The 19818-nt window shown below is 47.3% G+C and overlaps 5 protein-coding genes across 5 annotated transcripts; 3 read left to right on the forward strand and 2 right to left on the reverse strand.

The window, feature by feature from the left end:
• Nucleotides 1–87: 87 nt before the first annotated feature.
• Nucleotides 88–1814, forward strand: F5Y00DRAFT_8243 (Undecaprenyl diphosphate synthase). Its single transcript, XM_048014204.1, has 3 exons — nucleotides 88–432; nucleotides 485–890; nucleotides 951–1814. The coding sequence occupies exons 1-3, from the start codon at nucleotides 337–339 to the stop codon at nucleotides 1436–1438; spliced, it is 990 nt and encodes a 329-aa protein (XP_047867309.1). The 5' UTR covers nucleotides 88–336; the 3' UTR covers nucleotides 1439–1814.
• A 514-nt stretch (nucleotides 1815–2328) lies between these two features.
• F5Y00DRAFT_259391 (Met-10+ like-protein-domain-containing protein) lies at nucleotides 2329–3927 on the forward strand (the record flags this gene model as incomplete). Its single annotated transcript, XM_048010869.1, has 4 exons — nucleotides 2329–2587; nucleotides 2650–2751; nucleotides 2814–3319; nucleotides 3379–3927. The coding sequence occupies 4 exons, from the start codon at nucleotides 2329–2331 to the stop codon at nucleotides 3925–3927; spliced, it is 1416 nt and encodes a 471-aa protein (XP_047867310.1).
• Nucleotides 3928–10829: 6902 nt separating this feature from the next.
• Nucleotides 10830–13446, forward strand: F5Y00DRAFT_8288 (uncharacterized protein). The gene is made up of 2 exons (XM_048014210.1): nucleotides 10830–11821; nucleotides 11871–13446. Exons 1-2 carry the CDS (start codon nucleotides 11109–11111, stop codon nucleotides 12919–12921), a joined length of 1764 nt encoding a protein of 587 aa, XP_047867311.1. The 5' UTR covers nucleotides 10830–11108; the 3' UTR covers nucleotides 12922–13446.
• A 419-nt stretch (nucleotides 13447–13865) lies between these two features.
• F5Y00DRAFT_229590 (RNB-domain-containing protein) lies at nucleotides 13866–17372 on the reverse strand. Its single transcript, XM_048006783.1, has 3 exons — nucleotides 17048–17372; nucleotides 16661–16986; nucleotides 13866–16602 (listed from the first exon to the last, which is right to left on the reverse strand). Exons 1-3 carry the CDS (start codon nucleotides 17171–17173, stop codon nucleotides 13971–13973), a joined length of 3084 nt encoding a protein of 1027 aa, XP_047867312.1. The 5' UTR covers nucleotides 17174–17372; the 3' UTR covers nucleotides 13866–13970.
• Nucleotides 17373–17551: 179 nt separating this feature from the next.
• On the reverse strand, nucleotides 17552–18784 carry F5Y00DRAFT_229592 (uncharacterized protein). The gene is made up of 2 exons (XM_048006784.1): nucleotides 18307–18784; nucleotides 17552–18257 (listed from the first exon to the last, which is right to left on the reverse strand). Exons 1-2 carry the CDS (start codon nucleotides 18435–18437, stop codon nucleotides 17738–17740), a joined length of 651 nt encoding a protein of 216 aa, XP_047867313.1. The 5' UTR covers nucleotides 18438–18784; the 3' UTR covers nucleotides 17552–17737.
• Nucleotides 18785–19818: the final 1034 nt, after the last annotated feature.

Consider the following 19818-nt stretch of genomic DNA (forward strand, 5'->3'; position numbering starts at 1 on the left):
TGGGGTGGGAATGGGATTACCTAAGCAGCTTGGAAGGTTACCTACATGCCACGCCACGTTAATTGTGGTTATTGTGGCTGAGCTCCAGTGACATACGTAGATGACCTGAGGTATCGTGGCCTATCGCTAACCTTTTAACATCTGATCCAAATAATCTGATAATTCAGGCTTGACAAACCCAAGCCTCTCAACTCAATTGCGTGTTGAAACGCGAACCTCGCTCACCACTTATTATTATGACTTAATATTATGCGAGAAATTGTTTCATAAACCCTCAAATCCAAATTCTTACGTCGCTCATTTTCTATCTATAATCATTACACATATTACGACATCATGTCGTTCACTTCTAAGGATACGAAACTCTATCGAGAGGACGAGAGGGCCGGGCATACGAAGCTCGGTGCAGAAGAGCGAGAAAAGCTCGTGAAGGTACGTGCGTTAAACTTCGAGCCCGCGCATCTGCTAACGTGTCCAATTATAGAATTATCTACCCTCTCCTCCCAATCGATCGCCAAGTCGGAGTCGCAAAAGGAAGCGGGAGACGTCCCACTTTGGTGTTAGGAAATTCCTCAAGTCACAGCTCCATTCATTGCTATACATAATTGTACACGCAATCTTCTCCGTTTATATCCGAATTCGCACAGCCTACCATGCCGTTACCCTCCGAATCCTTTCCATACTTAGACACCATCATAACACTCCAGACTACGTCCGAAGAGATGTTAGCGTATATAGAAGGTTGCCCAAACACGTTAGTATAATCTTGACATTGGAAGATGGTGGGAGAGCCGGGGATGCCTTGGAAAAGCTCGTCAACGAAGCTTCCGAGGTAGCAGCATGGTGTGCCTCGGCAGGTATTCCTCGATTATCCGTATACGAGAGAACAGGTAAGGGTCATAATCCTGCTAGTTTGCGTTAAATATTCCAAAACTAACAAGTATGCATAGGGATACTTAAACGCTATATGCCTCAAACACATCGTGCCTTAGCACACAAGCTGAAGGGCTGGTTTGGAAAGCACCAAGCTCCGCCGCTCTCCCTCATTACTCGTGGTGCCTCACCTATTTATTCTGTAAATCGAGTGTCCTATTCACAAGACCAGGTTCCATTAGAGGTCATACTCGTCTCTGAAGACGACGGCCGGGAGGCTATGGTAGATCTTACCAAGGTTCTAGTCCAGATGGTCCAGCAAGAGAAGATATTGGCCAGCGACATTACATTAGATGTTCTCGACCACGAGTTATCCGAAGCCGTTATGCCGGAACCGGACCTACTCATCTCATTTGAGCCTTATGTCGATCTGCAAGGATATCCGCCTTGGCCAATCCGGCTGACCGAGATTTACTGCGCGCCTGATAACCAAGGCGTATCATATCAAGTATTCCTCCAAGGTTTACAGAAGTATACGGAAGCAACCTTCAAACTTGGAAAATAGGACTGGCAGGTTTGCCTAGATCGCAGCGCAGAGCGAAGCTGGATCAGGTTCACGATTTAGACAACGCCAACTCCTAGTTGGCAGCACTCCCATTAATAGACGCCACATAACAATGGCATTCTGTCGCCATTCTCCACACAACCCGTGTAAACCTGATATTGGACCATTGGTACGCCACCGAACCTCGCCCAGTCAGAGCTAGCCGTTCAAGCCGTCACAGACTGGGCGTGCTAGGAGAAATGGGTTCTTTGGTCGATATGTTAGGAATTTTATAGACGTTGGATTGGCAACTGAGCTGGTGCACTCGGGACAAGAGCATTACATTGCCGTTACGGCATTGGCCAACATGAGGGTTCTTGTTAGATTAATAGAGGGTAATAAGGACCATTAAAATATAGTGCGTTGAGTCTAAATTTCTTGATTTAATATTCTTGATTTAATACAACAGCTTAGAGATGAGATTGACATGTGATAATCCAATTCATGTCAGGGGTACAGTCAATTGGCTTCCCTGAACCCATCATACGCATTATCAGATAAGACAGGTCCGACGAACAAGAAGGTACCTGAAAATATACAATGAGGTAGGTACATATTCAGCCTTCCGTTTAGTATGACGCACGTAAGTCGCACACAAACTCCAGCCGCGACAGCCTTGCGTCTTAGCAGTTTTAGCGTGGAACCTCATCCCTGTCGAAATTTTATCGATCCCGGGGTAGATCTTCCTCGCACAAACCATCAAAGGGTCTATTCAAAACCTCGCAGGTACCATCTACCATCTCAAAACCCCTCCTAGAAAAAAAATAATATGGTGGTATGCGGATTCCTTGATATTTTAATATAGTTCCTTTGCTTACTCTCCGAAGGATATAACCGCCGAAGGCGACGACATGAGCAGTCTCCTCCGGCCGCCAACCATACGCTCGGCTTTTGGTGTCCTTGACAGATCACTCTTTTCTAAGACGGTCAACCTTGCTGCTGCTGCAGTCGCTGACAAGAAGAAAATCTCTGTCTGGCGTCAGAAATTACAGAGTGAGGATACTCTTCTCGCCTTTGAGAGGATACCCGGCGTTGTAGCCCACCCGGACCAGACCCTCGCAGCGCAGGGCACAAAATGCTTACTCTTAAACCCAAAAGTTAAAGCCGAAGGTAACGTTGAACCGAAAAGTGTACTGTGATTGATTGCATTCTTTTAATGACGCTACTCGCAGTGCCCGAAACATGGACATCCTCCCTTCAAGATGGTGTAGCTAGTAAGGAGATAGGAATAGTCCCGTATAACTTGTCGCTGGACTATGACTACTGGTCTTATGGTAATAGATATATGTTAAACCTTTTGGTATTTATGAACGCAATAATTAACTGGTTGTTCTAGAGGATGTGATGAAATCTCTGCTCCCCCCTGACCTACGGGACGAGCATGATGGTATTCCCGGAGGGTTCAACCAGGCAGGACATGTTGCGCATATGAATCTTAGGGAAGCATTCTTGCCGTACAAGAAACTAATCGCAGAGGTTATACTCGATAAGAACCCGGCGGTCAGAACGGTCATCAACAAAGTCGCCAACGTAGGAACTGAATCAGAATTCCGGACGTTTGCATACGAAGTCCTTGCTGGTCCGGACGACTTAAATGTCGAGGTGCGAGAGAACGACTGCCTATTCCGATTTGATTACTCCAAAGTGTATTGGAATAGTAAGCTGGAAGGTGAACACAGGCGGTTAGTCAATATCTTCCGACCGGGTGAGGTCGTATGCGATGTGATGGCCGGTATTGGCCCATTTGCAGTACCCGCCGGTAAGAAAGAGGTTTTTGTCTGGGCTAATGACTACAACCCTGAGAGCTATCGTTACATGGATGAAAACATCAAACGGAATAAGGTGAGTGTCGAATAAAAAAGTACACTATGTTTTTAACCGAATTAACAAACAACCCCCAGGTCGACCAATATGTGCGGCCATTCAATCAAGACGGACGGACGTTCATCAGAGAAGCAGCCGATCTGGTATATGCAGCATCAACTAAGGGCGAATACGTCGTCTCGGGTCCGAGTAGAAAATTGAGACGTAGTCAACATCCGAATTCAAACACTACTGACAAGTCAATGCCCAACCCGAAACCTAAACATACACCAATTCCGCCAACGATTTCTCATTTCGTCATGAACCTTCCTGCATCCGCTATTACTTTTCTATCACACTTCCGCGGTCTGTACGCCACAAGGGAGGAGCTCTTTGTTCCCCACACAAATACGAAGCTACCCATGGTCCACGTCTATTGCTTCGCGGCCAAAGCAGATGATGATACGCCACTCAAGGATATCTGCGAGCGCATCTCAGCGGAGCTAGGCGTCGAGATGAAGTTAGGCGAGGCCGAAAATGCCAAAGAGGTATCCGTTTTAGAAACCAGAAATGTGGCACCTAACAAGCGCATGTTCTGCGCATCCTTCAGAGTGCCCCCTGATGTGGCATTTGCCGCCCGAGTATAAACAAGATCAAACAAGACCCTCAACGCAGTAAATAAGCCTCCGTATCATCGGCTTACCATGTTAGGCGCTAGGAGGCTGCCGAGCAATATATATGCAAGCCAAGCGGGCCACTGCAGAAAAATACATGTAAAGATATCAACGTTAGCGTCGCAGTTCAGGGAGCTTTCCAGGTCTGTGATTATTTTATGGCGGGACTGGGCGCCACAAGTGGATCACGGCATACATAGGGCACAGCACAAGGGTGCTATGCTAATATATAATATGCTCCTTGTTGGCGCCTGGTAAGGAAGATCACGGTGCCGTGGAACGTGTCTCGAGCGCGGATCACTACACTAGGTCCGCCGTGGGATACTATGTATTATCCACACCTCGTGCGAAATACTCCATTGATGTGTTACGGCACGCATTGCTTCGGGAACCGCACCAACCAGCGGAGGCGTCAAGAATTAAGCCTATCTAAATCATACTCCCCATGTCGAAGAGGAGTGGTATCATCTCTGTCTAAGCTTACGGAATAGAGGTTGTATAAATGGAAGGGGAAGACAGGCCCCGGTGCGATAGCCGAACGTCGTTCATGCAGATAAGCATGCATGATTGCAACTCCGAGGTTGTGTCTGTGGATGGATTGAAGAGGCCTATTGGATAATAGTTCAGCATCTTTCTCGAAGCTGCGCAGCGCTAACTCATACCAGCCTGTTACTGGCAAGGGAATCAATGCGACTTGCAGCACCACAATATCAACCCTGATAGCTCCCCCTGATGCATATAAGATTTTACGTGATGGATTCTAATGAGCAGGGCTAATTATGTACGGCCTTCCATGGGGCACGCGGTCGCTTGGCCGTATGAATAGCTTCTTCTGTGTCTATGTGTCCAAGTTCGATACTCATAGTCAGCTGCTCATAGTCAAGTTTAATGCGAGGCCAGGGCTCCTTATGCTAGTGAGTCCAAACATAATCTACATATCCGATGACTCCATTCTCAATTTTCTGTTTCACCGGTGAAAAGCCGTCTATCGCGAAATACGCCACCCACAGAAGAAGACGCTAGTCCATTCAAGGAGATCATGTTCTAGACGAAAGCGGAAGACAGCAACTTAATGGCTCGAATATGCACGCAGGAAGTGGAGAAGGCATACGAAATCGGACTGCAACTCTGTGCACCTAGCCTTGTGTCGCATTTTATTTGGCACGGAAAGCCTAAGGCGACATGGTTGTGCGGACGCGATTTTTATGATCATGATCAGATTCTTGCTGCCGCCTTCATCTATCTAGGTATAAGATAAAGCACCGCCATAGGGAGCGCGCGGATGAGTTTCCGAAAATCTGAGCCTCGGGAGCGGCTCATATGTCATTTACATAATAGGTGCGGGATTCCAGATGCTAGGTAGTGATGATACGGTGACGGTATCCAGACGTTGCGAAGGAACCGGCAGTCCTTGTTCGGCTCGTTTTTCGGAACAACAGAAGAAGGTCTGGCGAAGACTCTTCTCCAGTGAGCTCAGAGTACGTCCTAACCGAAAATATACCTGTTATCTCAACAGACAACAGGGAGGAGGCGTGACAACACATACGCACACACACACTCCTTCATCCACATCGATCGGTATCATTGGTAAACAATTGGGCTACAAGGCTATCGCTTCAACAAATGTCATGACAGGGGATCCGTATATCTGACTTCGATGACTAATTCTATGATTTTTATTTATCATGACGGCGACCGTCGTAAGCTCGGAACGGCTCGAATTCGTGTGCCCACAGGGCCCAGGATTGTGTTTTTGATGGAGATCTCGGAGCCCCTGTATTACCAGCTAGCAACGCATCCGAGATCATGGCTGTTGTTGCAACGTTCCCTATCTAGGTAGCTCTACCTTGTAGACATCCAAACACCCTGACATCTTACTAGCATAGACGCCATAAAATAGCTAGAGCTTGTTGCATAGTAGCAAACTCAATCTAGCGGGTGACGATACAACCACGTGAATAAAGCTATACAAGGTAGCGCTATGCATAGCATCTACATAGGAGTAGGTATAAGCGAAGATGGAGCGGGTAGATTTAAGACATGTAGATACTTTTTTTTACTAGCTTGATCCTGCAAGAAGAAGTGGGATTGGTATATAAAAAAAGAGTATAAAAAAGCGAGGCTAGCTGTGGCTGGCAGTTGCTGACTGACTGACTGACTCGGTTTCACTTCCTTCGGAGACACAATAATATAAGACAACTGTTGTGCGCGTTGCAGATAAGAAGTTTCGAATTATAAAATGTATGTGTCAGGTCACCAATTCTCGAGATCGTCAGCGATCACCCGCAAAGACATGCTAGGTATTGTTTTTTTCTTTTTCTTCTTGTACCCGTTTCTGTTTTAACTGGTAATTGGCTATTGAGTAAAAGCTGCTGGATCGGGCTTATGCTTATGCGTATGCTTATGCGCGTATGTATGTACCTAGGAAAAGAAATCGTAGGTAGATTGGCTTTTTGGCTTTTTGTTGCATGTTTGCTATATTATTGCGATATAACGGCGTGAGGTCGACGTCATCGGCGCGGACTCGGTGTGCAAGGAATGATAGAATCGGTGTTGTATTTCCAGTTGCACCGCAGGACCTTCATCATGGGCCACGGGGCGCATGGGGGTTCCGTAGAGTAATCTCGAGTCTGGCAACAGCGCCAAGAGACCCGCGGGAATGGATTAGCTGGCACTTTTTTCTTACCTTGGGGTTACTTTTGCAAATGAAAGTCGTTCGCTGTCGGCTTTTAGTCAGCTTTTTCTGTAAACCCCCATTCCCCCATTCCCTCATCCCCCCCCCTTCTCGACTTCGGCTTCGGAGTCATCTGCGGGGAGCGCTTGGACGAACCATAGCGTATCGAAGACTCCGTCGCGTCGTACGAAGCCATCCTGGGGCGTCGGGGACGACATCTGGTCACTGCAGATGGTGGAACTTGACATATCTCGCGCAGAAGTCAACTCAGGGAAATTGCTGCAGCACAGCATAGCACGGCATAGCCACGGCACGACACGACACTGTGGTGTAGGTAGTAGAGTCGTGTGGTTATCATCAATATCATCTATCATCGAGAGATCACCAATCTATGACCTAATCTGGCGGATTACAGAGTTCCCGAGGCCAGCATTAGTTAGTTACCTACATGAGTTAGGTAGTCAGTTAGAAAACGTGGAGAAGTCAAGCAAAGACGTTGTTGACTATGTATGTACTGTATTACATATGCGACGGGTATTCATTGTTGAATCTATTCCGAATAACCACTAGATCATTGGCGAGTGACGTCGAGGCTCGATGCTATAACGTAAAAGGGGCTCGTCGGGGCCAATTCCCCGTCGTTGGGAAGAAGAAGATGATGACGATGGTGGAAAAACAGGGGTTCAGTACACTAAATACGTAGCAGCAGCCTCTTCAGCCCGTTCGAAGCCACGGATTTTCGCTCAAACGTGGAGGAGGAGCCGAGGAGGTACGTCACACGGAGCGCGGCGGGGGTGGAGATTGGGCCATCGTAATACAGACGTGGAGTAGGTATTTTATACAGTATGCACTATACCAGTATACGTACTGGTAGGACGAGAACGGCTATGTTGTGATATGATAGTACCAAGTACTACGTGAAAGACGAAAGGTAGGGAAACACAAGTGTATATGTTTCTATTCGGTTATAATTACTATATATATGATCGAACTTTCAAATACAACCTCCGAAGCAAGGGAGAACAAAAGAAAAACGAACCCCACGAAATGGATAAGACATTGGAATGGAGCCTTGGACGGGGAAAGGGGGAAATCTAGATTACTCCTCTTATGTAGATAGCGTGACGAGCGGTCGGTGATCGTCTCCAAGGCTAGTCTACATAAGTGATCAGCTGCTTGCGTGAGGTTAATCTGTACATGAGTCTGTAGTTCGTGTGGGTAGGTATGTTTTAGCCAAGAGATGCCACCGAAAGCCACAATCTACGAAGATGTTAACCTAGGTATGTCGTAAAAAAAAAGCCTTTTATTTCATGAGGCTTGATTATTATGTATAGGTACGTATGACAGCCATGTACCTAGCAATGGAGCATGGGATGAATAGATAATGATGATGATAATGATGATGATGATTACTATAAATATTATACTCGCCTATCAAGAAAACTAAAATGGAATTACGAATGCAGTATTACGCATTCTCACATACTTGGACGTATAAGCTTTCCAAGAAAACGCCATAACCTTTAAGCTTATGTACGAATCTCATTGTGATATAATATTCTTATCTTATGTATAAACAAAGTCAAGATCTCGATAGAACACAAACACTAAATACTTAACACATAAGACGGTTATCATGATGCTTCGGTGTTTACGCCGACCCCCCCTTTATCTTTTTTTCTGCGGTCGCCTCTCGAATCAACCCCTGCAACGTTGGAAGAAATAGGCTTTTCTAGCCCGTCTGCCCGTCCGGGGAAGAGAAACCTACACACCTATCAAGGAAACTAAAAAGCTGTCGATCTTGTTCTCGCCCCATGCAGCTTGGAAATCTAGCCCTCTGGACCTTCGGTAATAGTTCTTTGTTGTCAAGCTACGTAAAGTTGTTACTGTACTTTGTAGGTTTTGTAGAAAATCGCAAGTGTCGTAAATAATTATGTGATAAAATATATATGGAATAGATACAGACATACTTGGCGGCGATGGATCTTGCGTATGCGTCCGTTCGCGTCGGGTCGGTTAGCGAGCCACGAATTTCCGAAAGAACCTTTTTTTCCTTCTCTTCCTCATTAGTTCCTTAATCACCCGAAAAGAGGGATAGAGGCTGAAAAAAGAAGTCGGCGTTACTTCGTAACCTAGAAGTTAGAAAACGAACCGACTTACACGGTTTCTAGTCTAGCCTAGCCTGCGTTCCACCCAAAAATTTTTCTCCTGGCGAAGTGTAAAAGTAAGACACTAGATTTTTTTTTTCCACTCCCATGGCCCATGCAAGTTCTGAGACCCATAATTTCGCCGGTTTTGATTTGGTTGGTATTAATGTATTTTTCGAACTTCGGTGGTTCTTTTTTTTTTTTTAAACGGCGCGGCGGCTGTTCTTCGATGAGCCTAACGATGCGCTTTTATGAAACCAGGACAGGCGGAGGAGTCCATCTGACCGCCCATGGGAGGAGGCAAAGAGTCCTGGAACTACACTAAAAAAGCCCACTTCCTTACATACATACATGTCGCACTGCAATGCAAAAGAGGTATCAACTCGCGGCGCCGCTCGTACATAACATCCTTAAGGTAACATGTACGTACTACCTAGGTATGTAAGTAGGTACTAGTAGGCTTGCATGCGCCCAGTGGTACTGTATGTATGCAGCAAATATGTGGGCAAATGGGGCAAAATATATAGACATGTAGTAGGTATGCATATGTGTAGGTACAGGCGAGCAGCCGCGCTATCTATTGTAGTATACTCCATCCACTAACTCGAACGTATGCGACCGGGTCCAGTCCTGGGCTGTTCTGGGGTACTTCCGTTAGTCACGGCCGTTAATGCAGCGCTTTCCACCAAGGTTGCGTCCGTAGAAAGTTATCTTGTTCGCATTCCTGGCATCTCCACTTCTTCTATTCTAGTTCCGGCGCATTAGAACAACAGGTACCTACCTATCAGCATATAGGTACTTGGGCATTAGTGGGCATTAGGTAGTGGACCTGACAGACTGTGGACCTGAAAAGTCGATGTTATCAGCTCTCGTAGTTCATACGCAAGTGTGCTGCGCGCCAAAACACACCAGGGAAAACCCCCGGGCTCGCCCTGCATCTACATACACTACGCCATGCCCTCGCAACATACCCGGCAGCCCAGGTTTTACGGGCTTAGGTATGTACGCTCCGGCAAAGCTCAAACGAACTTGGCAGGGCTACGTAGACGCAATAGAGAGTTCCAATTTCGCAAAATAGTGATAAATTACGAATTACCTGCTCACGTATATGTAAGACGGTACCTAACCTTAAGCACCTTTAAAGGTCGCTTAAAGATACTAATGTATGCTTATACATAGAAGCTTGTAAGCTGCAGTGCTTGAAAGTATAATATGTACATTAAGAAGTACATAAGTAATGCAACCTGTGCTCATGTCCTTATTATGGAAAGTAGGCGTGCAACTAAATGCAAATAAGACGCACTAACTACGGGACTAACCTATGGTAAGTAGGACCAGGTACCTAGATTATTACGTTGCGGCGTACTTACAGCAGGAAGTAGCAGTAGCAATAGCAGGAGCAGCAGGTGTCTTATTAGGTACCTCTTATTATTTTACAGTAAAACAATCATCCCAACTCGCTCCACCAATCTTATCTTATTATCTGCAGCATAGAAAGAATAGAAAGACTTTCCCTTCTCCTTCTCCCTCCTCCTTCGTCCCCTCCATACACTCCAGACACTCCATACCGTCTCATACTACGGATGTAATTCTCTTCTTTAGTGTCTCCGTCCACCCACGTCGAGTCATCCATGCCATTCGCCATCAGCCTTGCTCCGTGACTGGCTGGCCCTGTCAAGTCTCAACCCCTCAATCCTCCTTCACATCCTTGCAAGCTTCCGATCTCCCGGAATTTCCACCCTTCCAGCCCTTCTTGTACTTGTACTTGTACTAGCCTAGGGCAACTTACTGTACGGTACCAAACATTTTGCCGCGGATTGTTTTCGATCCAATACCCTCTAATAAACCGTGGACCAAGGCAAGCCTCTCAAGCCTCTTAAGCCTCTTGGCCTCTTATCTATGCAAAATCATCCCTCCTTCTACGTACACCACGTTCGAATTTACGAATCCGATCCTCTTTGTGCGAGTGCGTTTTGTTTCTCGACGTCGCCGATTACATCCGCGTCACCTTTAGCCGACTACTTTCGAATTATCTTATGCAGCAATTGAATTCAAATATCGGCTTCACTCCGGCTGCGCACAACCATCCACTCCATCCACTCCAGATTTGTCACGTCATCCGGAAATACCCCAGCCAGACGAGAACGATTGTGAGCGATTCAAGACTTTTCGTCTTGTGAGCGAATATTGTCTTGAAGTGTTTCTAGTCGTCCTATCTTAAGACGACAATATCGTTCCCATGAAGGCAGCCACCAGATCCGTATTAGAGTTATAAACGTCGGAGGATTTGGGTTTCTTTATTCTTCGTCCAAAGGGACGAATCTTATTTCGACATGGCTGTGGTTCTTCCTTCAGACGATAACGACCTCTTTTCCTCGTCCTCTTTGAGGAGATCTCATTCTCAACCTAGATTCATGTCGGGTCCGTCGCAGAGCTTTCATACCTCGGCTTCGACCTCAAAAATAGGCGACGCGTTTCACGAATCCTACCACGAGGTCTACCACCACCATCCTCACATAGTACCCAATTCTAGCCCGTCTTCTGCTCCATCTTCTCCTCGCACCCTCCAACCCGAGTCTTCCGAACCATCGTATTCTTCCACGCCAGCCACTAACCTATCTCTCGACGGACAATGCGAAGAAGACATTCGCATCCAGCCCGATGACCACCTCTTTGTGTCCGGGCTCGGCCACAATCCGTATTTTGGTCCGCTTGAGGACTTGGAACCGCCTCCGAGTCCTCGAACAGGCGATTCATATACCGTATCTCCAACTGACCCTGATACGTCAGCGGCTACTTCACGCCCAGAATCACCGGATGCCTTAGAGCGTGCTGAAGATGATACGGCCGTTGAGCACCATCCCACTCACCATGTCGATTATCTATCGCACGACTGGAGGGAAGAAGATATTTGGTCGTCCTGGAGGTATATTGTCGCCAAGAGATCCGAGTACAGCAATGGGCCACGACTCGAGAACGCGTCCTGGAGGACTTGGATGAAAGCTAAGTATAAGTTAAAAACAGTAACGCCGGAGACTCTAAACTGGTATGTCTCTCTTTACACGCTCTGTTCAAATATCTGACCCGTTTTATAGGCTCAAGGACTGTGACGTGACTTGGCTCTATGGACCTCTACAGACTCGCCGTGGGGAATTATTTCCCACTGACACAGAACAAGAGAATTCTAGACTGTCGAGATGCGACTCGTTTGTTAACAAAAAGCCTATCCTTAAGAAGAGGAGTATGTCAGAGGTCATGCTCCAAAGATCGCTCTCTACCTCATCGCTCCTAAAACAAGCTACGGCCGCCGTTCAGGCTCAGCAAAAAGATGGTGCCGTCCGTGTTAGCCGACCCATATTACTCCGCGCCACCACAGATTATGTCACCTTTCCCTTCTCCTCCAGAAGGAGGAGCCGTGAGAATACGAGTATGGTGCCATCCACAGCTTCGTCTGGCATTATCTCGCCTTCCTCGGAACGGAAGCATATTCACTTTGACGAGCAGGTCCAGCAGTGCATCGCAGTTGATGTAAAGGGAGAGGACGAGGATGAGGACGAAGTAGATCACCACCGCCGCTGGGCATATAACGACGACAGCGATTCCGATGATGGCGCAATCATGATGAAGAGAACCAAGACGTCCAAGAAACCCATTCTTCCACGAAAGAGATCTCCGGTGAATACACCCGCCGAGAGTAAGACCATCGCGATGCTACCTTCGACGACTTTGAAGTATAGGGAAGATTCCCCCAATCCTGAAACTGCAATGAAGCACAGCACAGGCCATTTGAGGAGTCCAATCATATCACCGTCTTCTTCCCAAGAGACGTTAAGACCTTCTAAGGCATCAAGCCCATTTCTTGTAGGTGACGATGGCGAAGAATTAGACGAGGAGACCAGCTCAACCCCAGTATCTAGCCCAGTAGACGCAACGTCACCCTTTAAACAAAGCCCCCTACGTTCCTCGTCCACGAATAATCACCTCAATGAACCGACAGGCATGCGTCGGACGGAGAGTGGCATGTTCATGCCATTTGAGGAGGGCGATGTCCAGCCTAACGATGGAATAATTGGACGGGTAATAGATACGGTCAACACTGCTCGGGATATTGCACATGTCATCTGGAATGTCGGTTGGAGGAGGTGACAGGGCCACATCGTTTTATCGTCGAAGCATAGGATCTAATGGGCGGGGAGTAACCACGAATCGACGGGAATATCCTTATAAGGACGCTACTTGGTGCGGTTCTTGTTCTAGTATATCCTGGAACCGCATTTCGTGGCTGGTTTGATAGGACATGGGCCTGCCAACGCACCGTCGGGGGTTTACTACCTATAACTGCATAGTATCTGGCATCTGGCAGATCGACTAATGCGCTAATATTTTTCAAAAGCAAAATTACTTTTATATCAGAGAACTCGGGTCTTTGGAACTGGAGTGGGGAAGACAATTACACGGAACGGAATCACGGAAATACCACGGGAGGGGTTTCCTCCACCGGCGATTTAATGAGGCGTTCTATGTATTGATTTACCATGGGAACTATATCATCGGCGGGTTGAGGTGGAATGGACAAACTATAGAAGGAAAAAAAGCAATATTATCGAAGTGCGTTTCAAGGGCACCCCTTTTGAAGAACGGACAGCTACGAGGATCTTCTATTGACCCCTAGGTGTCGTAATGCTGGGAGAATAGAGGGCTGATTCGACTTACCATACACATGGTTGTAAAATACCTGTGGGTGGCTTTTGTCTATTTTCTCGACTGCTTCTCTCAGCAAGGACACATGGTGGGTTAATCGCTCGGCGTCTCGTGAATTTGGCCTTGGGAATGTACTTTTGGTTGTTACGGAGCCGGCAGGGGGCGGCTTACAGGTAGATTTGCCCAGAGCAATAAGAGATAGCTGGGCAGTAGGCAAGCCTGCCGGATTTCATGATCACGATAAAATACAAAGTCCCTAGGGATTTGGTCATAATCATGCTTGTCTGCTTTGAGTTATGTGATGATTGTGATAAACAAAGATCTAGACATGAATAGTCTATATAACTAGATATCACAGGGGTAGAGGCGAATGATGCTTCAAGTAATGGAGTCGCTTTTTCTATACGTATCTATACATCGTATTTTACATACCACGCGTGGCAATATCTTGTAGAAAGATGTATCCTTTCCCCTTTTCCCTTCAAGCCAGGCCCCTAAGTCTCCACAACCTCGGCCTTATCCCCCTCCGGCACAATGATCTCATCGCCCATCCTCTTTAGGACCTTAACCGCCTCGACGTAGACCCTATTCATATGCACGTTGATATTATGCAGCTTAACCTCGTACACGTCTCCGACGCGCACCTCCGCCATCCGGACGACGCCGTTTAGCGTCTCGGGGCGCAAGAGGGCGGTCCGGTCGAACCAATCCAGACGTCCTTGGGCTGACCGGCGGCCATTCACGTGCAGGACCGTAAATCGGAAGGTCTCGGGGATTTTGGCCTCGCCGAAGCGCCATGCGCGTACCAACGCCTGCAGGATCCACTGGTCGCCGCCGTCGCCGCGGATCAAGGCGCGCGCTTGCTTTTCGCGCACGCGGATCATGGGGAGCATGCGATCTAGCTGCTCGCGGCTGAAGGGCAGGAATGAGTTGTCGCTCTTGTTGCCGATTAGCGAAGTACCAGAGGTGTGCTCCTTCAAAAGGGCGGCTTCGATCTGCCAGTGTACGATCAAGTCTGAGAACCGACGGAGCGGGGATGTCGCCTTGGTGTACATATCGACGCCGAGCGTGAAGTACGGGCCGGCGGTCGTGGTGAGCTCGTCGTTGCCGGTGAGAGACCAGAGGTGGCGCCACTGGTTATCGTCGGGCCGGATGCCTGCTCTGAGCAGAGGGTAGAAGACGTCGCGGGTGTACTGCTGGACTCTGTCCATGTTCTGCGTGGCGTGGGGCTGCGTGCGGAACGGGATTGGAATGCCACGCTCGTGGCACCATTTAGCGGCGATCTCACCAGCCAGTCGCATAGCGTTTTCAACCAGATCAGTCGCGAAGCGTTTAGAGTACCCGACACGGATTGAAGGATCCCCTATCAAAGCCGTGAAGTTATCGATCTCGCGCTGTGGAAGGTGGTCAAAGTAGGCCATTGCTTCGGGGCGAGGGTGAAAGAAAGGAGTGGCCCCTTTCTCAAGTCTGTGGGCATGGACAGCTTTGCCTAATTCCGAAAGGAGCGCCAATTCATTCTTTTGATCCTCGCTTAAATGTTGAGGCCGAGTCATCCGTCTAGGAGGCGGCTTGGCCTTTGGAATAGAACCAAGAATTACCTCGTCTCCTTGTCCGGTAGTGGGATGCTCCTGGTGGCCTTCGATTACTGAAGCAACATCCCCGTCGGTCATATAAACGACATCCTCTAGAATTCCGGGTGTGATGTTACGATCCAAAACGTGCCCGTCTTTGTCTATCAACGCACTGAACGTCAAGCAAGGTCTGCCCGGGGCTAAAGAAAATATGTCCGGGCCAATATTTTGTGGTAGCATACGCTCGAAGTGACCAGGCAAGTATATCGTTTCGGGAATCAGCTCGGCATACTTAGCGACAGGCGTTTCGGCCTGGATCGAAGAAGCCGGATCCGCAACATGGATATGAATCCAAAATTGATCGGGATTGGAACTCTTCTCGATTGACACGGCATCGTCGATGTCCATGGTGGCCTCAGAGTCGATGCAATAAGCAGTGAGTTTCCAAGTTTTCCTCAAAGGAGCTAAGATGTCTCCTTTTATGTAGCGATCAAGATTGCCGAAGTGAGGTCGAATGTAGCCTCCTCCTCGTTTAATCTCAACACCTGGGAAACGTATGTTATATCGAGCGGGAATTTCCCAGGATGGTATCCAGCCAACTTCCTGTAAGAAAGTCCAACCCGTTGATGCCGAATATCCTCCGGCGTTTTCATACCTGTCGAGGGCTCGTAAGATAGTAGATCCATAGCATTGGAGCCGTGAATAACTTGGAAATTTCTGGTAGCTAGACCATAACTCCATAAATTGCAATATCTCTAGATCGGTCTCGGACCACTGGTGGCTGGCTGGCGCCGGAGCTTTTGCCGACGATGCTTCTACCTTTGACGGTCCAATGATACCGCTTTCTGTCCACGGTCGGATTTCTCGGCTCCGGTCGATCAGTTTGCGGGCGTTTTTGATGAAACTGTGCACCGGAGATGGACCGGCTTTTTTACCTTCGAGTAAACCTACATCTATTTCTACGAAATCTCGGACTAGCTTCTCTACCTTCTGGATGATTTGTACCTCGGACAGCGGACTGATTTCGAAAAGATACGATCTTCTGTGACCAGTCTGCCTGAGAGGTCTGAAGAAAACTTCATCTTGTAGGAGAGATCTGTGAACGGCGTACAGGGCTACGGGCTCGAACTTTCCGTCCTTTTGATAAGATTCAGGAAGCAGTAGCTCGGTGATTTCGTGCAGGGTCAGATATCGATGTTTTAATGGATCACCGATGAAAGCGCTAGACGCGTCGAGTGTACCGGCATTTCCCTGATACACGGCTTCCGCATCGTGGGCAAAATCCATCATCTTACGCAGAAGCTTAGCTCCTGCGGCTCTAGAAGGACCATGGCCAAGATCCTGAAGAGCATTTAGGGCTTCTAACGGTACGGCGCCAGTGGGTAATTCCTTGAGGACAGGTTCGAGCTCAGCCGGCGTGACAAATTTTTGAACGACGAAAAGGGACTTGACGCCTAGGCCAACGAACCATTTACCGCTGCTTGTGTAATAGTGATCATAGCCGTTGTAACGACCCAGGCAAATAGCCAACATAGGTCGTCTCGACCCTTCGGAACTGTAGAAGCCTAGTTAGTCTTGATATGAAGGGGGGCGAGAGAAAAAAGGTATCATACCTTAACTCAACCATGTCTCCGGGTCTCAGAATGGCATCATCGGAACGCAGGTCGCCAAGTTCGTCTCCATCGAATAACGGCGCAGCCACATCAAAGGTACCCATGGACACATTCTGCGGGCGAGTGAAACTGTTGGACAACTCGCCAGTATCTGCATAATCAGACAACATGGACTTTACTTCATCTTGGTTTTCTTCCTCCCATTTCCTTAAGCGTTCTCGGATGGGTATTTTGTTTTTCCCCTTTTCCGCTTGTTCTTCCAAGGCGCGCAACTGCGCAAGTGGATCATTACCACTTAGTTCAGGATGTTGTACGGTAGCTAGAGTCTACAGAAACATTTTAGAATTAGGACGGTTAAGAGGGATATGAAAGTCTGCTATCACATACTCTTCTCCATAGAGGTTGGTTAATTCTTGGCAGAAACTTCGCATCTGACTTTGAAGCTATGGGTGATGTGACCCTTTGAAAGGCACATCTCCAGCATACATAAGATTTACTCGACGTCCGTAGCATTGTATCCACGCGCTGTGAATGAAAGAAAGACTTTTTGTTAAAGATAATTTCTCGTTGTCCTGTTTGTTCTCATCGTGGCGAAAATTTGTTAAAAGTTTTAATAGTGAGTGAGTGGGTCGCATCACGTCTCTATCAGCTGTACTTACATCAAGAGCAGGTGGCAACGGTCCGTTACTACTCCGAGACTGCTCCATTGTCGTTTAAATACGGGCAAGTACACCACTGTATGTATGAATATAAACAACCTTAGCTAATGCCAACAATAATAGTGCACCTTAAATAAATAAATATATACTTTCTATAGTCATGTACCTCTAAACGTTAACTCATTATGTAGGTACATGATGAGCTAACGTTTAGTTACCTACACTCTCACAAGCAATACTCATGACTTGAAAACTCATGACTTGAAATAGTCATGTCAGTTCTGCTTTCGAATAGTTACGTTGGAAAAACCTTACAGCATATTATTCATGTCTTTCAAATATATCAATTGCATCTCGGCGGCAAATAATATATGAAAGAAGTCTTTCGAGCCCGCCTGTTCGCCAAGTGTAAACGATGTCATCTTCTCAAAGGCGATCGTAAGCCTTTGTGTGTGCCGCGAGTAGGTTCTTCTACTTGACCTCTCGTCTTCGCACCTGTTATATCCTCCCAACTCGTGGCTTGCTTCATCACACCCTTTTCCCTTTCCCCTTTAAAATACTTTACCGGATTTAGGAACATGGCTACCAAAAGCTTTGCAATTTTGATGTTGGCCAGCTGTGCCGTAGCACAGACGTCTGGCATGGAAAACATGCCGCATGCCTTGAGCATGTCGAGCACTGTTTCTCCCATGAGTGAGATGACTTCCATCTCACAGTCGGTTGGTTCCTCCACCGGCATATCCGGCTCGTATACGACAGCTGCGGTTAGCAGTTGGGTAACTTCTACACCAACAGAACCATCCACGTCTAGTCCTGTCACGGCCAATGAGACACGGACGACGACTGGGATGCCGATGGGTACCGGCGGGGTGACGCCAAACGCTACTGGCGGTGGGCAAATCCCTGTGTCAGGCGCCGGAGCTGTGAACGGCATTTCGGTAAGTCCGTCTTCTCATGTTCTTCGCTTGTAGCTGACATTTGATCCAGGTTGGTCTGTTCGCTGTCTCCATAGCACTTGCCGCCTCAGTGCTGTTGTAAAGCACTCTCCTCCGACTGCCAGTTGCCGGACTCTCACATTGCGATAAAGTTTGATTATAAACGAAGAGAATTTCGGACATAATGTAGAATACGTTCAGTAAAGCCACTTGGATCAACTCTCGGAATCAGTGATAGGATCCATCAATGCTCGACAACATTCCTAATCCGGGGAATCGTTACGATATTTCCTTGGTGTGGATATGAGTTCGGGGTTAAGTAGATCTGTACTAGGTATTAGCCTTTCTACTATAGAAAAGGGCAACATATATGCCAATCTTCACAAGACGGTGTACCAAACATATCGTGTCAGCGTGTTGAGGCTCTAAATGGAAATAATAGGATTGACATTCGATATGCCTGAAATAACGTGTTATTTTAAAAGCTTGAATAATGGGGACGTGGAGGATTAACGTGATCCCAACCTTGGATGGAAAGTCAGCGAAGATTATTTTACTGATTCTATGTATGTAAGTTCCAAGTCGGGACAACATGACTTGGCTGCTTGAATAGCCGACGCTGACAACACAGCCAACGACCCAATGTCTGTATTATCAGGTCGAATAACCAACAACAGCACCCAACCACGTGTACAACGCCAGCGGTCAATCCATTTTCCATGATTACTATGTAAAGTTCCCCAGTGCGTACAGTACTACGTTGTATGAGCCCAGGGTCCAAAATTGACGTCGGCCCTAACAATAGGCTATCTAATAGTAGACTCTAGACTCTAGGTTTCAGGCTACAAGAACCTGTTAATCTCATGTGTTAATCTGGCATTAATCTTGTTCGGGTCCACAGTCCAGCCAACACCCGCTCTATTAAGGGGTTATTCAAGGCTTAAGGCTCAAGCGTCACCAAAGATTTGGTAAAGCCTTACTATGTATGTAGAATCAATGGCCGCTGTCTGGCTGTGTAGAATAGGAGAAGGGAGCTAGAGTCTTTAAGTGCCTAGGAAGTCTAGGTTAGCCTGTGGATAATTACCACGTCCATGTCATACTATGTACATTGGTCACATATGTAGATGTAGATGTGCTGTCGGTCAGAATCCTGGGGAAGCTAGCTCGTTTTTTTAGTAGTGTCTATGCAGAGGGTCTGGCCGTTCAGCGTAGGGGAAGGGTGGGTGCCGGACAGGAAAGACGATCTGATCAACGATCAACAAGAGCAAATTTGCCGGGCATCTAAGATCACACGGCTGCACGGCTGTTAATATGCAAGCCATCCACTACTCAGCTTAACTAGCTTTTCTACTACCTACACAGCAGGAAGGAGGATAAACTAGTACCAATTGTTAATAACCCTTCGGATCGTAATGACGTGGGTTATCGAAATGGAATTGAAAGTAGCCAAGTAACTAAACTAGGGGAGAATACAAGCCAATCAAGCGGTGATGGGCTCCCGAACGAAAGAGAACAAAAAAAGGAGTGCCATCTCATATTATCTCATATTTGCCAATTCTCCATG

Source organism: Daldinia vernicosa (genome assembly GCF_022497035.1).
Source record: "Daldinia vernicosa strain CBS 139.73 unplaced genomic scaffold F5Y00scaffold_10, whole genome shotgun sequence".
In the NCBI taxonomy this organism is placed as follows: domain Eukaryota; kingdom Fungi; phylum Ascomycota; class Sordariomycetes; order Xylariales; family Hypoxylaceae; genus Daldinia; species Daldinia vernicosa.

Bases quoted from the DNA above. Each gene is read 5' to 3' on its own strand.
- F5Y00DRAFT_8243 (XM_048014204.1), top strand. From the start codon at position 337: ATGTCGTTCACTTCTAAGGATACGAAACTCTATCGAGAGGACGAGAGG. The intron at 433-484 runs GTACGTGCGTTA...GTCCAATTATAG, and splicing joins AGCGAGAAAAGCTCGTGAAG to AATTATCTACCCTCTCCTCC. The intron at 891-950 runs GTAAGGGTCATA...AAGTATGCATAG, and splicing joins ATCCGTATACGAGAGAACAG to GGATACTTAAACGCTATATG.
- F5Y00DRAFT_8288 (XM_048014210.1), top strand. From the start codon at position 11,109: ATGGCTGTGGTTCTTCCTTCAGACGATAACGACCTCTTTTCCTCGTCC. The intron at 11,822-11,870 runs GTATGTCTCTCT...CCCGTTTTATAG, and splicing joins ACGCCGGAGACTCTAAACTG to GCTCAAGGACTGTGACGTGA.
- F5Y00DRAFT_229590 (XM_048006783.1), bottom strand. From the start codon at position 17,173: ATGCTACGGACGTCGAGTAAATCTTATGTATGCTGGAGATGTGCCTTT. The intron at 16,987-17,047 runs GTATGTGATAGC...ATGTTTCTGTAG, and splicing joins ACCAACCTCTATGGAGAAGA to ACTCTAGCTACCGTACAACA. The intron at 16,603-16,660 runs GTATGATACCTT...AGGCTTCTACAG, and splicing joins GGAGACATGGTTGAGTTAAG to TTCCGAAGGGTCGAGACGAC.
- F5Y00DRAFT_229592 (XM_048006784.1), bottom strand. From the start codon at position 18,437: ATGTCCGAAATTCTCTTCGTTTATAATCAAACTTTATCGCAATGTGAG. The intron at 18,258-18,306 runs CTGGATCAAATG...AGACGGACTTAC, and splicing joins GAGACAGCGAACAGACCAAC to CGAAATGCCGTTCACAGCTC.